At 44.6% G+C, this 14,567-nt stretch overlaps 1 protein-coding gene across 4 annotated transcripts in view; it reads right to left on the bottom strand.

The window, feature by feature from the left end:
* LOC140185588 (A-type potassium channel modulatory protein KCNIP2-like) overlaps positions 1–14,567 on the bottom strand; it is a 133,074-nt gene that overhangs the window by 34,994 nt on the left and 83,513 nt on the right. The window contains exon 1 of one of the 4 annotated variants that reach the window (XM_072238950.1): positions 7,180–7,243. The exons of the other annotated variants lie outside the window; for them this stretch is intronic. Within the exon in view, the coding sequence (XP_072095051.1) occupies positions 7,180–7,204 (25 nt within the window). The 5' untranslated portion in view covers positions 7,205–7,243. Of the gene's footprint in view, positions 1–7,179; positions 7,244–14,567 lie in introns of those variants that run through there. 4 annotated transcript variants of the gene reach the window in all.

The following is a 14,567-nucleotide window of genomic DNA, read 5'->3' as shown; positions in this document are numbered from 1 at the left end:
AATTCAACATTACATCTAAAAACCGGGAAGACATTGCAGTCAACAGATACACCTGGAGAAAATCTATTCTGGAGGGAGCTGTGCTGCACGAGAACACCCTCTCTGTGCCACAGAGAACTAGCGGCAGCTGCGAAAGGAGAGACTGAACAACCAAAAGGCCCGACCACCAACCACAGCCACCACTAACTCGTGCCCACACTGAACCAGAATGTGTGGATCCCACATCAGCCTCTACAGCCACCAGAGAATCCACCAATAGTCTATCCCTTAGGAGAACATCATACTCGACTTGAGTAATCGCACTATTACTACGTGGAGTTTGCATGTTCTTCCTGTGTCCAAGCAGAACTCTCCCTGTCTGTTCTGGTTTCATAACGTCATAGTGTCATACAGCACCGAACCAGGCCCTTTAGCTAATTCCATCTCCCAGCAGACAGCTCCAAGCTTTCCATTAACATAGTGTTTTCAATGTTCCAGTAATCCCAAAGGTTACTTGCAAAAAAAAATCAAAGAGGAGTTTGCATGACAGAGATGACAGTATGAACCCATAAACTAACTCTATTGACAGGAAAAGTTAGATAAACAAGCTGACTCTGGACACACTGCCACAGATGCGGACAATAAACCACTCAAAGAACAATAAACACAGGAAAAATAATTTGGCATTGAGTCTATGGCTTGAACTCAGGCTGTTCTGCTTTAAATACCGGGTTGATTTTTAGACCCAGGCTATCCCTGGTGGTCCTTGACCTTCCCACCAACAGGTTAAACAGAATAAAGTTCTGGAACAGAGCCATGAGTTCAAAGATTCACCACCAAACAATTTTAAATACAAATAGAATTCTATCACAGTGGATTTTTATTTTTTTTTATTTAGAAAAACAGCATGGTAACAGTTCCTTCTGGCCCAATGAAGCCAGACTGCCCGATTACACACGTGTGACCTATTAGCTTATTATCCTGTACAGCTTTGGAATTTGGGAGGGTACCAAAGCACCCAGGGGAAATCCATGTGGTCACAGGGAGAACATACAAATTCCTTACAGGCAGTGGTGGGAATTGAACCTGGGTCTCTGGTGCTGTAGTAGCATTAGGCTAACTGCTACGGTGCTGACCTAAATCTATCACAAAAAAAGCTGGAAACTTCCCAAGGCACCTTTATTATTGAATAACCTCTTTAAGGGTCGCTGGTCAGGGAGTTCAAATCTGGGGCTCTGTAACAAAGTTCAAAGGACCTCGATCTGCAGATGTCAGTGTGGGTTCTGGACAACGGCAAGGGAAGTAGTTAGACCACATGCCTTGTTCTGCTTTTGGTGAGCAGCCTCTCCTTTCCTCAGTCTCTCTCAATGTCACAGAGCTCTCCCAGCCCAGCTCGATCACTCAGTGACAAGAGTGAGATCCCAGCAAAGGGTATCTGCCTCAGAGGCAGAGTTTGGTGCTGGTTAGTGGGGTAGGAGGCGTAGCAGGGTTGAGGACATTAGAATGCATCTTAAACTTACTTGATAAGGTAGCAGAAGCATTTCAAGTCGTTAATTTAAATAGACATGTATTTACATTCAACCTATCTCTGGTTTCATTTTACTTTCTTTCTGCTTCACCAGCAGGAAATATTATCTTAGCTCATCATGGAATCTTGCTGCAGTTTCAGGGTAGCCCATAAAATCATCACCTGCAGCAAATTCACAAAGTTAAACATCAGGTCATGGAGCAGATCATATCAGAGGCTTACTTTAACATCCTGAGTATGAACCTCAGGGCTGTACATGCTGACACAAATGTACTTTGACAATACATTTACAAGATGGGTACGGGGAGGATGTTTCCTTTGTTGGGAGAATCTAGTTCTAGAGTCACTGTGTGAAAATAAAGGATTACTGTACCTCTGTAGTTCAGAGTTGCGGTGACATTTTTATCTCCCAGTTGTTTGTGAACCTTTGGAACTTTCGAAAGGCTACTGGAGCAAGACTTTGTACATCTTTTAAAGCAGTGGTGGATTCTTGATAAGGAATGGGGTGAAAGAGTACCACAGCAAGACAAACAATGCCATAACAATCTTACCATACATTCAGTGGCCACTTTGTTAGGTACTCCCGTACACCTGCTCATTAAGACCATAAGATACAGGAGCAGAATTAGGCCATTTGGCCCATCAAGTCTGCTCTGCCATTTCATCATGGCTGATCTACATTCCCTCTCAGCCCCAGTCTCCTGCTTTCTCTCAGTATCCCTTCAAGCCCTGACTAATCAATCTTCACATTAAATACACCCAATGACTTGGCCTCCACAGTCGCCTGTGGCAATGCATTCCACAGATTCACCTCTCTCTGGCTAAAGAAATTCCTCCTCATCTCCATTCCAGAAGGACACTCTTCTGAGGATGTACCCTCTGGACTTAGACTCCCCCACTCTAGGAAACATCCTATCGACATCCACTCTATTGAGACCTTCCAATATTCAATGGGTTTCAATAAGATCCCCTCTCATTCTTCTGATTTCCACTAAGTACAGGCCCAGGGTCATCAAACGCTCCTCATAAGTTAAGCTTTCCATTCCTAGAATCATCTTTGTGGCCCTCCATTGAACCCTCTCCAATGTCAACACACCCTTTCTAAGATAAGGGACCCAAAACTGCTTTTCAAGCGAGGCCTCACCAGTGTTTTATTTACTTATTTATTGGGATACAGCCTGGAATAAGCCCTTCGAGCCAAGCCATCCAGCAATCCCCCAATTTAGTCCTAGCCTAATGACGGGACAATTTATAATGACCAACTAACCTACCAACCAGTATGTCTTTGGACTGTGGGAGAAAACCAGAGCCTCTCTGCTTCCTCAAAACTACCTGCCCCTGCCTCTACCTTCATATCACCCACAAACTTAGTCAAAAAGCTACCAATTCTATCACTCAAATCATTGACATATAATGTAAAAACAAACTGTTCCAACAGAGGCCCATGTGGAACCACTAGTCACCGGGAGCCAACCAGAAAAAGCTCCCTTTATTCCCACTCTGCCTCCTGCCAATCAGCCAATGCTCTATCCAAGCCATATCTTTCCTGTAATACCATGGGCTCTTAACTTGTTAAGCAGGCTTATGTGTGCACCTTGTCAAAGGCCTTCCGAAAATCCAAGTACAAAACATTCACTAATCCTCCTTAGTTCTTGTTGTGTTGCTGCGTGGCCAAGTGGTTAAGGCGTTCGTCTAGTGATCTGAAGGTTGCTAGTTCTAGCCTTGGCTGAGGCAGCGTGTGTGTCCTTGAGCAAGGCACCTAACCACACATTGCTCTGCGACGACACCGGTGCCAAGCTGTATGGATCTTAATGCCCTTTCCTTGGACAACATCAGTGGCGTGGAGAGGGGAGACTTGCAGCATGGGCAACTGCTGGTCTTCCATAAAACCTTGCCCAGGCCTGCACCCTGGAAACTTTCCAAGGCGCAAATCCATGGTCTCATGAGACTAATGCATGCCTATATCCTGCAACACACATAAAAATTGCTGGTGGCGGGGGGAGGGGGAGATCCGAAATGAGAGGAGAAGACAGGAGGGGGTGGGATGGAGCTAAGAGCTGGGAAGTTGGATTGGCAAAAGGGATATGAGAGGATCATGGGACGGGAGGCCTAGGGAGAAAGAAATCTCTTACTATCTCTTCTTTCAGTTAGTCCTGACGAAGGGTCTTGGCCCGAAACGTTGACCTATAGATGCTGCCTGGCCTGCTGCGTTCACCAGCAATTTTTATGTGTGTTGCTTGAAATTCCAGCATCTGCAGACACTCACGTCCCCATCTACGTCAATGGAACTGTAGTGGAGTGTGTATCAAGCTTCAAATTCCTTGGTATCCATATTTCCGAGGATCTCACCTGGACCCTGAACTCCTCCATACTGATCAAAAAGGCGCAACAGTGCCTTTATTTCCTGCAGAGCATGAAGAAAGCTCACCTCTGTCCCAGGATACTGATGGACTTTTACTGCTGTACCATTGAGAGCATACTCACCAACTGCATCTCAGTGTGGTATGGCAATTATCCCGTATCGGACTGCAAAGCACTCCAGCGGGTGGTGAAAACTGCCCAGCGGATTATCGGCACCCAATTGCCCACCATTGAGAACATCTACCATAAACACTGCCTGAGCAGGGCGAAAAGCATTATCAGGGATGCATCTCACCCTAACCATGGACTTTTTACTCTCCTCCCATCCGGTAGGCGCTACAGGAGCCTCCGCTCCTTCACCAGCAGGCACAGGAAGAGCTTCTTCCCTGAGGCTGTGACACTGCTGAACCTCACATCACAGCGCTAAGCAGTATTGCATCCGTATTGTACTGTCTCAGTACTTTTATATTTGTGTGCTGTAGCACTTTTTTATTCGCAGTTATTTTGTAACTAACACTATTCTTTGCACTTCTGGTCAGATGCTAAATGCATTTCATTGGCTTTGTATCTGTACTAGGCACAATGACAATAAAGTTGGATCTAATCTAATCTAATCTAATTTCCTCGTGGATGCCTATATCCTGCTTGTTACTTCTTCAAAGAATTCCAAAAAAATGGCAAGCAAGATTGGCCTTTGAGGAAAGCACGCTGAGTATGGTGTATTTTATCATGTGCCTTCAAGTTCCCTGAGACCTCGTCCATAACAATTGATTCCAACATCTTCCCAACCACTGAGGTCAGAGTAACTGACCTGTACCTTCCTTTCTTCCTTCTTGAAGAGTGGAGTGACGTTTGCAATTTTCTAGTCCTCTGGAACCATGCCGGAATCTAGTGATTCTTGCAAGATCATTACTGATGCCTCCACAATCTCTTCAGCCACCTCTTTCAGAACCCTGGTGTGTAGACCATCTGGCCCAGGTGACTTATCTACCTTTGGACCTTTCAGTTTCTCAAGCACCTTCTCCCTAGTAGTTGCAACTTCACACTCTTTTGCCCCCTAACATTCTTAAACTTCCACCATACCGCTAGTGTCTTTCACAGTGAAGACTGATGCAAAATACTTATTTGTTCATCTGCCATTTCCATTTCTAACATTACTACCTCTCCAGCACCATTTTCCAGCAGTCAATATCTACTCTTAGCTCTCTTTTATACTTTACACATATGAAGAAACTTTTGGTATTCTCTTTAATATTATTGGCTAGCTTACCTTCATATTCCATTAGTTGCCTTCTGTTGGTTTTTAAAAGCTTCCCAGTCCTTTATCTTCCAACTAATTTTTGCTCTATTATATTTTAGCTTGGCTTTGACTTCCCTTGTCAGCCACGGTGTTGTCATCCTGCCTTTAGAGTACTTCTTCCTCTTTGGAATGTATCTATCCTGCGCTTCCTGAATTACTCCCAGAAATTCCAGCCATTGCTGCTCTGCTGTCATCCCTGACAGTGTTATTTCCCAATCAATTCTGGCTAGCTCCTCTCTCATGTCTCTGTCTGTTGTAATAGTGATATACCTGTATTGTAGTGGAGTAATGCATAATGCATATATCTAATCAACCAGTCATTTGGCGGGAACTCAATGCATAAAAACATGCAGACATGGTCAAGAGGTTCAGTTGTTCTTCAGACCAAACATCAGAAAGGAGAAGAAATGTGATCTAAGTGACTTTGACCATGGAAAAATCGTTCATGCCAGATGGTGTGGTTTGAGTCCAAGATCTGGAGAGTTGGGGATACTTCCCAACAGTTGCCAAACTGGTTTACTCATTATGCCCTCAACATGATTGCTGAGAAATGTGAACTGGATCTTCAGATGGTTGGTTCCTTAGTCCAGTGGATATCCTCACAGAGGCATAAGGAGTAAACCAGGTCTGACAGGGCAAGATCTGGTGATCTGCAGGGTGTTGTACGAAAGGGCACAGAAAGCATATTCAATAAAATCTTTCCCTTACAATAGGGCAAGTATTTGGAAAGCAAAAACATGACAAAGTTGTGGAAAAAACAGGGTAGTACTAGGAGTAGTCCTTAAAAATCATAATAGCCTGAATGTCATAGAGTCATAGAACACTACAGCACAGAAGCAGGCCCTTCCACCTATCCTGTATACACTGGAATGTTATTCTCGCTAGTCCCATTGACCCGCACCTGGACCATTATCCTCCATATCCCTCCTGTCCAAACACCTCTTAAATGTTGCAATCAGATCTGAACTCTCCACTTCCACTGGCAGCTCATTCCACATTCCATATTTCACCTTTCACCCTTAACCTATGACACTTAGTTCTAGTCTCATCCAACTTCAGTGGAAAAAGCCTGCTTGCATTTCCCATCATAGTTTGTGTACCTCTGTCAAATTGCCCCTCATTCTCCTGCGCTCCAGGGAAAATTGTCCTAATCTGTTTAACCTTTCCTTAGGTCTTCAGGTCATGCCAACGAATTTTCTGTGTACTCTTTCAATCTTATTAACATCTTTCCTGTAGGTAGATGACCAAAACTGCACACAATACTTCAAATTAGGCGTCACTAATGTCTTATAGAACTTCAGCATAACATCGCAATTCCTGTACTCAGTACTTTGACTTATGAAAGCCAGTGTGCCGAAAGCTCTCTTCTGTACCTGTGACAACGCTTTTAAGGAATTATGGATCAGTATTTCCAGATCCCTTTGTTCAACCTGCTCCTCAGAGCCCTACCATTCACTGCACCCTAATTTGTCGTCCCAAGGTGCAACACCTCACACTTGTCGGCATTAAATTGCATCTGCCATTTTCCAGCCCATTTTTCCAACTGGTTCAGATATCCTGTCTGTGTTGAATCTTTTTACAATCTCCCAATTAAGTTTCATGATGCTTAAAATATCATGGTACTCTCTCTGATACCTCATGGGCTTCAGTCTGAATATCTATTCTTCTGAGGCAGAGTCCTCCCAAGTACGGGAGACAACTCTGGGAGCAGGTAGCCCTGAAGAACTCATCCAGATCTCACCACCTGTTCCTTCAGCCCCATGACTAACAAGGAGGCCATTCCTACCTCCTCCTGTGGTTGTCAGTCCTTAATCAAAGATATTTCCAGGGCATTCCTGGAGAAATGGTAAATCATATCCCAATGGAACCTGTCCAACCCTCAACGTCAAAGCAGAAATGGATTTCTCTACAAATTCAAAACCCTGCAAGAAGTCTTTCCCGCTGGAGGATGCTACAAGGTAATTGACATGCACGGCTAACTCTGCTTATCTCTCCACAGATGCTGCCTGACCTGCGCAACGTTTCCTGCTTTGCATCCCAGGGATCCAGTTTTCCAAGTACAACAGTACTGTATCTCAAATTCCTAATCCCGGCCGCTGTCCACTGTCAAATGCCAACTATTCACGTTGGCAGAAATGAGAACAGAAAATAATGCGAATACTTGAGAGGTAAGGGTAGAGATGGGGGGCAGAGTGAGAGTGGGAGAGAAAGGGGAGAGAGGCGGGGGAGGGGAAGAGAGGGAGGGGGGAGAGGGAGGGAGAGGGGAGGGGGAGAGGGAGGAAGAGAGGGAGAGGGAGGGAGAGGGAGTAAGCGAGGGAAAGGGAGGGAAAGGGAGGGAGAGAGATGGGAAGAGGGAGAGGGGAGAGGGAGTAAGTGAGGGAGAGGGAGGGAAAGGGAGGGAGAGAGGGAGAGGGGAGAGAGAGGGAGAGGGGAGAGGGAGGGAGAGAAGGAGAGGGGAGAGGGAGGGAGAGAGAGAGAGGGAGGGAAAGAGAGGGAGAGGGAGTAAGCGAGGGAGAGGGAGGGAAAGGGAGGGAGAGAGATGGGAAGAGGGAGAGGGGAGAGGGAGGGAGAGAGGGAGAGGGAGAGAGATTAATAGGTTTATTTCTTGTACATTGAATTTCATTAATCTTTCTCAGTGTCATCCCCAATGACCGGGTGCCTGGAAATACCTGGGGCAATGTGCACATATGACTCACCTGTGCTCCTTCCTAGACAGTAGCCCAAAGGGGACACTGTATTTTCCAGGGCAAAAATACTATAAAATATTGAGTAATTCACCACTTCAATTTTGCCCAGAGATGACAACTAGGATTGATCTCATCACATCTTTTGTGTTCTGCATAAATCTGCCACTCATTGCATTCCAAACACAAGAGATTGTGCAGATGCTGAAAATCAAGAGCCACACCACAAATTGCTGGAGGAACTCAGCAGGCCAGGCAGCATCGCTGGAGGAGAATAAACAGTCAACGCTTTGGGCTAAGACCCTTCATCAGAGGCCTGAAACGTCGAATGTTTATTCCCCTCCGTAGATGCTGCCTAACTTGCTGAGTTCCTCCAGAATTTTGTGTATACATTACCTATTGCATTCTGATCGTGAAACAACTTTGCCTTTATCGGGACTGTATGCTATAGTTTCATTCATGCTATTTGCAATTCAGACCGTTTCCTGATGCGCAATACACTGTATTTCAAAAATACCCTGTATATATCCTCTGTAAACTGATGAAATTCACAGAGAGTCTTTAGAACACGTAGACAGTTTGCTGTTGTTCAAAGATTCTTGTGCCTTTGTAACATTTTGTCATGTAGACAGTACTTTACCCAAGCGTGCTTGTTGTCATTTCTGTTGTAAAACATCAACCTCCTGCCCCTTCTTTATTGCACTGGCTGGCACCAGAAAACCTGTCTATTGGTTATCCTGTGGGGCTTTACGAGAGAACTAAAGACACACAGTATTCACACGAGATAAACATGGGTAGAAGGTTCACTTGCATTCACTGAGTGAAGGAACCAGCTTAGGTCGACAGCATGGTAAGATTTTCAGGAAACGCTGCTTTAATGCTTTTGTGTTATGACGTGGCTGGTTGCCTGAAAGTCATCAAAGGAAATAACAAGAAAATTAACCAAATAATAAAATAAAAAGGACTATATATCTTTTAAAAAATTCAACATTTTTTGGGTGATATGTCCACTGGCTTTTAAAACATCCTGGGGATTTATCTTGGCGGAGGGCACATCGGAAGCTGCAAATGCTAGGATTACTGAATTGCTGATGATTGTTCTTTGACATTGACCATCACCATTTCCTGTTCTGGATGGGGCCTGTGATGCCTGGACAGACCTCTCCTTGAAGGCTGCCCCTCTGATTGGGCAAACGCAGCAATGGGTTGCAAGCCATCTTGGCCAATTGGAGGCTGTGATGGGAAAAGGCGGCAGATTACTGGTGGTTCCTGAAGTAAAGCCGCTGTGAAAGTTTTGCAGCTTGGGTGTAGGCCAGGCTCTGAATGCCCTATGCCAAACGGTGTAAGACACTTCCAGAGTTACCTCACTGTCTAAAAGTTGGGAATGTGAAACAATGGGCTCAGTAGCCTGGTTGAAAGCAGTTAAATCAACACCTAACACCACCCATTCACGTGGACAGGTTTGTCTTACCCTATTGTTTCAGTTGCTTTTGGTCCTGATGTTGTACCAGACAAGGGACATCTTTTTTTTTAGTGGCCTTAACAGTGGCTCCGTATTGCTAGATTGGGATAGTGCAGACTTAAGTCTTATTTACCTCAAACGCTCCACTGTAGGGGAATCTCATCCATTCTGTGGGGGTTTACGTCCTTCCACTTCACTTCTGATTGGGAATAGAAGGGGATTTATTCTCTGTGAGGTAGGCAAGGTAGTGTAGTGGTCAGCATAATGCTATTCCAGTGCTGGCAACCTGGGATCAATACCCACCGCTGCCTGTCAGGGAGATTGTACACTTTCCCTGTGACCGTGTGTGTTTCCTCCAGGTGCTCCAGTTTCCTCCCACATTTCAAACACATATCATTTAGTCGGTTAATTGGCCACATGGGTATAATTGGGCAGAGTGGGATTGTTGGGCCGAACGGCCTGTTACTGTGCTGTATCTCTACGTAAAAATAAATAATACCAATAAAAATAAATAAAACGTACAACACCAAGACCATGTGTAACAAGCTGTTTGCCCACCATTCATTCTCTTCACCACTAGCACAAGATGCACTGGATACCAGCTGCGGTGCTAGTGTGTTTCTTGTAGATGCAGCCACACTGCAGCCAAGGCGCTCTCGTGATGGAATGGTGGCTTGTTCTGGATGGCACTAAGTGTTCTACAATCTGCTTTCGTTTAGGTGAGTGTAGCCCATTCCTTCATATTACCAACTTGGAGACGGTGAGATACAATAACTCCAGAAGAATCTTAAGCTACTTGGCACAGGATGTTCATTCTAGGCTTTTTAAGAGTTACAAGGTTGTCCTGGTAATTTTAACTCAGTAAATGCATTGGCACCCTTGCTAATTTTTTTGTTTTAACTTGCAGTGCGTTAGCATTTTAAATTCCGCAGCTACAAAGTTTGAATTTACATGGTGTCCACTTTAGAAATCACCAGGAATTGGACATCCAGCTTGTTGTAGATTCACAATTGCACTAACTCTCACTGCCCAGGATATCCAAGATCAATTTCTCTCTGGTGGGATCTGAATTTATACAGTTAGAGACTCCTTAACCAGCACACGGACCAAAACCACACAGGGTATGAGTGGCCTCTGTTGATATGGGCTAATAGCTCTGCTCTGCTGTGGAAATTGGAGGCAAATGGATCAGGAATCTTTGGTGGCATGGTTCTCACCCACCAGAGCTCATTAGACAGTATAAAATGCCCAGGAATATTTGAAAGCCAGCACACTCTAAAACCCAACATTTCAAGGAACACCAAACACAACTTGTCTTCAAAGATTGAAACTCAGAGCCCGTCCTTTCAGTAAATTGGTTTCTGTCAGTCTGGTTTTATGTTCATAAATCATCAGGCCACCTTGTCCCCTTTCCTCCTCTTTCAAGGCCTTGCTGGGGGTAGGAAGAGCAATGTGTTGGGACACTGTCTGGTAACCCTGTGTTAGGGTCGTTCATTTAGGTAACAAGATCGCTCAAGCTCTTCAGAATTGGAGGGCTTTGCACTCAAGTCTCCCTATGACCCCTCAAAACTTTGGGCTTTATTCCCTGAAATTCATACCATCAAGAAGCCCTATCATCGCATATTCTCAGAGATTAAAAGGACTTGATTAAATTCAAGGATGAAAACTATTTCTATATATTGAGAAATCTGGAACAAATGAACAAAGCTGAAAGATTGGAGCCACAATATCAGATGCGAAATTCAGAAATCGTATACTTGAAGCATCTGGTGGAGATGATGACCGACCCACAAATAGGTTAAGTGAGCTAGGGCTTTTCTTTGGAGTAAAGGAGGCTGAGAGGTGACTCGATAGAGGTGAACAAGGTAATAAGAGGCACAGACTGAGTGGACAGCTGGAGACTTCTTCCCGGGATGGAAATCCAGAAATTGATGAGAAGGGCATAATTTTAAGGTGATTAGAGGAAAGTATAAGGGGAGGGGCGGGGTTGTCAGAGGTAGCGTTTTTTTTCACAGAGAGAGGTATTTGTATGAAAAGCCCTGCCGGGGTGGTGATAGATGCAGATACATAGAATATAGAACATAGAAATCTATAGCACATTACATACCTTTCAGCCCACAATGTTATGCCAACCATATAACCAACTCTTGAAACTGCCTAGAGTTTTCCTAGCACATAGCCCTCTATTTTTCTCAGCTCCATGTACATATCTAAGAGGCTCTTAAAAAACACTATTGTATCTGCTTCCACCACCACCGCCGGCAGTGCATTCCATGCACCCACCACTCTCTGTGTGAAAAACTTACCCCCGACATCCCCTCAGTACCTATTTCCAAGCACCTTAAAACTATGCCCACTTGTGTTAGCTATTTCAGCCCTGGGAAAAAGCCTCTGGCTATCCGCATGATCAATGCCTCTCATCATCTTATACACCTCTATCAGGTCACCTCACATCTTCTGTCACTCCAAGGAGAAAAGGCCAAGTTCACTCAACCTATTCTCATAAGGTACACCCTCCACCTCAGGCAACATCCTTGTAAATCTCCTCTGCACTCTCTCTATGGTATCCACATCCTTCCTATAGTGAGGTGACCAGAACTAAACTGAGTACTCCAAGTGGGGTCTGACTGAGATCTTATATAGCTGTAACATTACCTCCCGGCTCTTGAACTCAGTCCCATGGTTGATGAATGCCAATACACCATATACCTTCTTAACAACACTGTCAACCTGCTCAGCAGCTTTGAGTGTCCTGTGCGCATGAACCCCAAGATCTCTCAGGTCCTCCACACTGCCAAAGATCTTACTATTAATATTATATTCTGTCTTCAAATTTGACTTACCAAAATGAACCACTTCATACTTATCTGGGTTGAAGTCCATCTGCCACTTCTCAACCCAGTTCTGCATCATATCGATGTCCTGCTGTAACTTCTGACAACCCCCCAGACTATTCACATCACCTCTAACCTTTGTGTCATCAGCAAACTTACTAACCCACCCTTCTACTTCTTCATCCAGGTCATTTATAAAAATCCCAGAACAGATCCCTGCATAACACCACTGGTCACTGACCCCCCATCCATAATACGAACCATCTGCAGCCATCCTTTGCCTTCTGTGGGCAAACCAATCCTGGATCCACAAGGCATGGTCTCCTTGGTTCCCATGCCTTCTTACTTTCTGAAGGAGCCTTGCACAGGGAACCTTATGAAATGCCTTACTGAAATCCATATTCACTACATCCACTGCTCTGCCTTCATCAGTGTGTTTTGTTACTTCCTCAAAGAATTCAATCAGGCTCTTAAGGAATGATCTGCCCTTGACGGAGCCATGCTGACTATCCCCAATCAGATTATGTCTCTCCAAATGCTCATAAATCCTGCCTTTCAGGATCTTCTCCAACAACTTGCCCACCACTAGATTCAGACTCACTGGTCTATAATTTCCTGGGTTACCTCTACTCCCTTTCTCAAACAAGGGAACGACATTTGCAACCCTCCAATCCTCCGTACCTTCTCCCATCCCTATTGATGATGCAAAGATCATCGCAAGAGGCTCAGGAATCTCCTCTCTCACTTCACACAGTAGCCCTGGGGTATGTCTCATCCGGACCTGGTGACTTACCTAACTTAATGCTTTTTGAAAGCTCCAGCACATCCTCTTTCTTAATATCTATATGCTCAAGCGTTTCAGTCCGCTGTAAGTCATCCCCACAATTGCCAAGGTCTTTTTCCCTGGTGAATATTGAAGCAATATTAAGTACATTAGGGGTATTTAAGAAACTCGTAGAAAAATGGATGGCTATATGGGAGGGAAGGGTTAGATTGATCTTAGAGTAGGTTAAAAGTTTGGCACAACATTGTGGGTGAACGGATCTGAATTGTGCCGCACTGCTGTATGTCTCATGTTCTGTGTAACACTTCTCTTGAGGAAAGGATGGAGATGAGTGGGTGGCACAATATATGCAGTAAAAGATACGGCACAAAGAAACATTAATAAACAGAATTCAGATCCTGAAATTGGTGACACAGTTAGAGAGGGTGTGAAGAACACTGGTGGCATGCTTACCTTGATGGGTTAAGTCACAGAATATAAAAATTGGGATATTATGTTGCAACTTTGTAAAATGCTTACTAAACCACACAGATATCATGTGCAGTTCTGGTCACGTACTTTAGGAAGGATTTGATTACAGTGGAAGGTGTGTAGAGGAATTGATGTTGGATGCTGCCTGGATTGGAGGACTTTAATACGGGACAAGATTGGATAGGCTGGCTTTGTTATGGTGTTGGATAGGGCGGCAGGGTAGTGTAATAGTCATAGTCATACTTTATTGATCCTGGGGGAGATTGGTTTCCCGGGGGTAATGCTGTAACAGTATCAGTGATCACCATTCGGGGTCCAATTCCTACCACGGTTTGTAAGGAGTTTGTACATGCTCCTCATAACTGCCTGGGTTTCCTCCGGATGCTCCGGTTTCCTCCCACATTCCAAAGATGTACGGTTTGGGTTATTAAGTTGTGGGCTTGGTATGTTGGTGCTGGAAGCGTGGCGACACTTGCGGGCTGCCCCCCAGCTCAATCCTTGCTGATTTACTTTGACACAAATGACCAATTCACGTACATTTCTATGTATGTATGTCAAATAAAGCTAATCTTTAATCCTTGTTAACCTTGGGGTGAATAGGGTTCAGACCCATACATACAAAATTACATAGGCACTAGTGGGGTAGGTATACTGCGTTTAGTTCTAATTCTTGAATTGTACTTTCTTTATTTTGCTTAAATTTATTTGATGCCTTCCCTTTACCATATAGAAAAACTATTTGTCATTTAGCTTTGTCGCCACCCCTCAAACCTGGGATCTAAATGGGGGGGGGTGGAGGAGGAGGAAGAGGAGGAGGAGGAGGAGGAAGAGAGAGAGAGAGAGAAAGAAAGAAAAAAAAAGGTATTTTGGGCTGAGCGTCTGCGGGGCTGGGGTGCAATGTCTGCAAGTCCAGAGCTAAGGACTATTGGTTGGAGGTCCAGGGGCAGCCTGTTCTGGGGTTGGAGGCCTTTATGTGTGTCTGAGTGGGTGGTGAAAGGGGTTTGTTCTGATACTGTTGGTGGTGGTCTGCGAATATGGTGGACAATCTATGCTGGCGTCCGAATGTTTGGCGACACTGGCAGACTGCCCCCAGCACACACCTAGATTGTGTTGGTTATTAGCTCAAATTACACATTTCACAGTATGTTTCGACGTACATGTAAA

Source organism: Mobula birostris, chromosome 21 (genome assembly GCF_030028105.1).
Source record: "Mobula birostris isolate sMobBir1 chromosome 21, sMobBir1.hap1, whole genome shotgun sequence".
NCBI lineage: Eukaryota > Metazoa > Chordata > Chondrichthyes > Myliobatiformes > Myliobatidae > Mobula > Mobula birostris.
This window is presented reverse-complemented; position numbering and strand designations above follow the sequence as displayed.